Source organism: Lolium rigidum, chromosome 3 (assembly GCF_022539505.1).
Source record: "Lolium rigidum isolate FL_2022 chromosome 3, APGP_CSIRO_Lrig_0.1, whole genome shotgun sequence".
Taxonomy (NCBI): Eukaryota; Viridiplantae; Streptophyta; class Magnoliopsida; order Poales; family Poaceae; genus Lolium; species Lolium rigidum.
In genome coordinates, this window is record NC_061510.1 from 355,978,836 (window position 1) to 355,984,334 (window position 5,499).

Genomic DNA, 5,499 nt, shown 5'->3' on the forward strand with positions numbered 1-5,499 from the left:
ATTAACAATTTATTTTGACTCGTAGACATGGACATCAATGACGAGATGATGATCCATCAACTGGTGGAGGAGAAGGACACCTTCGACGCCAATGTTCAGGAGCGATTTTCACTTTTCTTTAAAAAGATGCATGCCACTGAGCAGAATAAGGGGCCACAAAATGGAGGTTCCAAGCTTGGAAGAAACAAATCGAAGCCCCGACATAGGATGGAGGGTCATACCATGCTCTACACCGGCTACTTTTTCGTTGATGCAACACAAGCCGAAAATTTCTGGAGGCGAAATAGTATGAGCCTTGACGTGTTCATGTCTATTATTCATGGCGTGAGAGAGTACTAAAAGTATTTCGTGTTGAAGCACAACGTCATTGGCTTCCCTGGTTACTCATCAATCTAGAAGTGCATGCATCTTTTTGGTGTGCGGGCATTTTGTGTGCTCCGATCTCGATTTCCTATTGTTTGGTATCCTGATCTTACGTGGTCTCAAGATCAAATGTGACAGATGATGCATGCTTGTGTGATCATGCACAACATGGTCATCGAGAGTGACCGTAAGATTCAAGCGAATGTTCATGTTGGTCTCTATGCGTGTCAGGGTCATCTTGCAGATGTTGAACACCATGTGCCAACGAATTTTGCTGATTTTCTTATCATGCATGTCGAAATTCGTGACATAAATACTTATCAACAACTGCAAGATAATATGATAGAGCATCTGTGGAGGCCCAAAAGAGAGTCATCAACTGTACCAGCGGGTTGATCAAGTTGAACTTCAAATAATTATTTGATGTATGTTATTTTCCCATTTACAAATAATATCGTAGAACAGATTTATTTTTGTATTTGTGTGTTTAAATTAGTTGTGTGTTTAAAACCTAAAAATTGAAAAGAAAAAAATCTGTTTGACGACGCATATTTAGGACGCGAGTGGGAACGACCAAGCCTCAAATGCAGCACCATTGAGCGCTTGGACCGGACCTCATTTGAGAGATGCGATTGGAGATGCTCTTAGGCTCCATGTGGAGGGATTAGCCTAACACAGTTGAGTATTAGTAGTGATGTGCGTGAATTAATCTTTTCCTTGTAGTAGTATCAAGAAAGTAAACATTCTTAATAAATATCCGTTTTACGTGCAAAAAAAAAGTAAGCAATTCTCACTAAAGGGTAAACATTTGATCGACGAGCCCGTTACATGGCGCTTCAAATGTGTCAGGTTACCATCATCTGTGATATGATGCCAACAACGTAAAACGTGAAAACTTAAGCCATTTCTAATCTGCACAGTTGGCTCCCTCAGAAACCGAAAAAATCATGTACCTACAACATGGCGAACAGGCCGTCCCCATCTTAATCATCATCATCTACTCGGGCTAACCCACACCTATACAGGTATAAATTAAGTCAAATCATCGGTCGTAGCTACATATTCGGAGGCGATGCACGCCCAAAACTAGCAGGATATAGCACACATGCATGATGCATCAGCAGAGGTTCTATCGTGTGGCTTGGCTTTCACTTCTCCTCGATGTGATCCTGTATGGACCCAGCCACCTCCTGCACCGTGTCGCAGAGCTCCTGGCTGGAGTTGGACGCCTCCTGAGCGGGGTCCTCCAGGATCATCTCGATCGGGACCTCGTCGTCGCCGCCTCCGCTGCCCGGGGGAGACTGGCAGTAGGCGTCCAGGAGGTGCTCGTGGATCTCTCGCATCCTCCCGGACTGCTCATCTTCTCTGTCCAACTCTATAAGGTCCTGCAAAGCCAACATTTCCAGGCTTCAGAGACAGATTTGTTTTTATAGTATTCCAAAAGGAAAAGACGCCGATGGGCGACGGAATGACACATCCTATGCTGATAGATGACCTGGGCGGAGAAGGAGTTGAATATGCGGGCGAAGCGCTGCCTGCAGTACTCGTTGAAGAGGATGGTGCCGATGAGGAGGAGGATGGTGAACCCCGTGGCCACCGGGGAATTCTTGATGGTGAACACGCCCAGCGCTATGATCTGCGTCAGCACCAGGGAGAACACCATGGTGTTGTGCATGATAGGCCACAGCTTCCCTCCCATCTCATACTTTGGGTAGTACACGTTCAGAATCTGCAGAAATATATTCAAAAGTTTGGATGCTATCTTCGTAGATCATAAGCTAAACATAACCAATTAAGGACGATTTGCATGCTCACCTGATTGCGGTAAACCAGGTAGCCAAGGCAAAAGTAGACGAGCAAGAAAGGCAGTATGAGAGGCGCCATGATCGAAAACGTGAAGCCAAGCAGGTTGAACAAGAGGACTTTTGGGACTTCGGTATGGTAAGGGAAAGAGTAAACGTATCCCGGCTCGTCCAGGTAACCAAATATGCATCTCCTGAAGAAGTTGTACACTAGGTTGTACACTTGCAGTATCTCGGAGCAGAGACTCGCCCAGCCTGATGTCAGGACGTATGTGATAAAAAATGTTGCCTGCCGAAAGCACAACACAATCAGTGAATCATGTTTTTTTATCATCAGACGATCCTGCACTAAGGAACCAACATGGTCACCTGTTTCGGCACCAGCTCAGCTAGCATAGATGGCATGTCCTTGGGTCTTGTTAACACATTTAGCTGATTGAGCACAGATCCTGACAGCACATTCACAAAGAACACATTCCAGATGTTGAAGAACAAGATCTTGGTGCACGCACTGGTTTTCCTGCCGCTGCGAGAAATCGAACCCTCGATCGACGAGAAGCGCATCATCAGGGGAGGAACGGTGTACAGGGACAGCAACAGAACAACGCTAGGGAGGTATCCCGTTATGACTCTGACGCAAAAAGACCTGGACAAGAAGGTGATCAGGGCAGGAAAACGAAGCTCATCTGCAAACCTGAAACCTAAATTAACAGAGAGCTTCTCAACTTACGTCTTCAGTGTACCTTTCAGGTGTGGGAACATCCTCTTAAGCTGATCCAGCTGCATCATGCTCTGAACAAACGCGACGGGGACGATGAAGACAAACATGAAAAAGACACTACCTGAGAGTGTCGCTATTTTCCGGAGCCAGATCTGCCTATAGGGGATCCAGAGGTTCGACCAGTACACGTCGCGTGGCTCCGGGGCCGCATTGGTCACCCATAGCATAGGATTCGAAGATTGGAGAACTTGTGAAGCGACAATCGCCGCGTAGCGAGTCTTGAAGAACACTATAGCACCTGGACAGTCCTGTTCGGCAGAAATCGGAATTATCATATATGGTGCGACAATATATATGGTGTTTTGAGATCAAGTGACAATGGCATCATAGGAATGATCACCTTTTGAGCTTCGACTACTTCTGGATCAGTGAGGTCTGACTTCTTGGCATCGACGAACTTATTGCGGTAAAGCTGAAACGAGGAAGCACGTACTCCGCAGAGACCACATCTGTTCAAGCTTGACCGCACGTTCTGGTCAAATACCGAAAGTTTTACTCTTACAAATTTCCTGTATGCTCTCTCTGCATTATCCTGCGAAAATTAAGTGAGTCTTGAGGAAATTATCTCAGTAGAAAATACACAATGGGCATATACATGGACCTATTTGATGTCAATCTGAATATGAAGTACAAGAACAAAAGTCGTGTATACAACGGCAAGTGCAAGTACATAATTTGAGTTACAGCAATATGTGAAAAAGCATCTCTACCGTGTTGCCACATAGAATTCTTACCACAAACTTCTGCAACTTCCCTTTCCGATAGATCATTTGATGTGACAAGTAGCTAGCTCCATGATAGTTAACAAAGAAATTTCGGATGGTGTCATCAAGAAGCTCGTTGCCTGACTTGGGAATGGAACGAACAAGTACCGCAAAATGACCCGGGTTTGGCGTTGATCCTGTAATATGGGCTAATCTTTTCCTTGAAAGATACTTGTACTCCTGCAACATAAAAACATTCATAATCAGCTGCAACAAGTAGCTGGTTTTAACCTGGTGGAACTTGTGGGCAAGAATTTTTTGGTAGCATGAACATTGTGAACAGGTCTTATACTTGATAAAGAAGAATACAAGCCGCGATTGTTATGATATATAAAGCAACGCAATGCACCCAGAGCCTGCACGAAAGTAAGAAGCAATATGTTAGTGATGATAATGTAAGAATTGAGTAACCAAAGACCCTGAATGTACTGAAATAAAAGAGAGAAGTAACGGGATGTTATCATGTTAGTTGCAGCAGATATGGCAACACGAAGGTGGGCTTACTTTGGTGATCCTTCCTTGAGGTTCGCAATGGTGTAGACATTGAGTGACTCCTCTGGAATATGCGTGTGGGACATTTCTTGGCCATGGTAATTTACAGGGAGCACAATGAACACACAGATAAAAGTAGTGATGGAGAAGATGCGTATGCTGCACATATATACACGCAAAAGCAGCAGAAGAGTTGTTGTCAGCATGCAGAAATATATCAAGCGAAATGTGTAAAAATATATGACGATGAAAGAAGAATTGGTGAAAACCTGAAGATGAAGAGCCTTAGGAAGACAACTGAGTCGAGCCCCGCGACGCGTCGGATCTCCTCCTCGGTGCACCAGTAGGCCTTGACGATCCAGCCGGCGGTGGGCAGGAGCCTCTCGAAGGAGAAGTAGTCGACCTGGTCCCGGAACTTGGCCTCGGCGAGGCGCCGGCCGAAGTAGACGCCGAAGTTGTGCGGCTGCTTGCGGAGGATGGAGTAGAGGCTGAGGAAGAGGATGCAGAGGGAGATGTTGATCCCCGCCGACGTCAGAAGGGCAGCTAATTCCATCCCCCGCCGCTACCCGATCTTCTTCGATCTCTGCCTGACGACCATCTACCCATGAACGAGCTGCGCGCAAAAATTAACATTGAGACGGGTAATAAGATCCATAATGCGCTAACTTAACCGACTGCATTTCACGCGATTTCGCACGTTGGCATCGCTTTTCTTGGCAACTCAAATCGCATTGATGCCGGCCCGATCAATCTCTACCAAATGTGAATGTCTTGACAAACAAAAATCATACGTACACTAGACATCATTCAGAAAAGCCAATCCTAAATTCAAGGCAGTTGATCGAATACAAAATGTCCCCAAATCGAACGCTAACAGCGGACGCTTAAGGGGACGATCGGCTTTCATGGATGCGCCGGAGCCGGCGAGCCCCAAGAAGGCGCGGCGCGCCGGACGGAAATGGGTCCGGCCGGATCGGTGGATTCGATCGGTCAGGGTCGTGTACGTACGAACCTTGGCGCCGCGTCGATGGCGGGGACGAGGAGGAGATGACGTACGTACGGCGACGGCGGTGAGTCGCCGGCCGGCCGGTGCCCCTTGGGGACGGCAGCGCGGGAGGCGTTGGCGGAGTTGTCGCCGAGGGCGGAGAGGCAACCGTTCGTGCGCTGGCCGATCGCCCGGTTGTGGTGGGGGCCCGTCGCGTCGCGCTTCGTCCCCGTTCTGCATGCAGCCGCCGCCCGCGTGGGACCTGCCGACACGTGGCGCGTAACGCAGGGCAGGTTGGGCCCCCAGGCGGCC

General features: G+C 47.5%; 1 protein-coding gene across 1 annotated transcript; it reads right to left on the reverse strand.

Moving 5' to 3' along the window:
* Positions 1-1,511: 1,511 nt before the first annotated feature.
* On the reverse strand, positions 1,512-4,755 carry LOC124697262 (CSC1-like protein RXW8). Its single transcript, XM_047229880.1, has 10 exons — positions 4,472-4,755; positions 4,215-4,361; positions 4,003-4,066; positions 3,681-3,890; positions 3,287-3,478; positions 2,896-3,194; positions 2,535-2,811; positions 2,179-2,454; positions 1,859-2,092; positions 1,512-1,748 (listed from the first exon to the last, which is right to left on the reverse strand). Exons 1-10 carry the CDS (start codon positions 4,753-4,755, stop codon positions 1,512-1,514), a joined length of 2,220 nt encoding a protein of 739 aa, XP_047085836.1.
* Positions 4,756-5,499: the final 744 nt, after the last annotated feature.

What these genes read in the sequence shown, in the direction of transcription:
- LOC124697262 (XM_047229880.1), bottom strand. Translation starts at nt 4,755, where the DNA reads ATGGAATTAGCTGCCCTTCTGACGTCGGCGGGGATCAACATCTCCCTC. An exon ending in CTCAAGGAAGGATCACCAAA is followed by an intron (nt 4,067 to 4,214) that starts GTAAGCCCACCT and finishes ACTTTCGTGCAG; the next exon opens with GCTCTGGGTGCATTGCGTTG. An exon ending in CTTGTATTCTTCTTTATCAA is followed by an intron (nt 3,891 to 4,002) that starts GTATAAGACCTG and finishes TTTATGTTGCAG; the next exon opens with GAGTACAAGTATCTTTCAAG.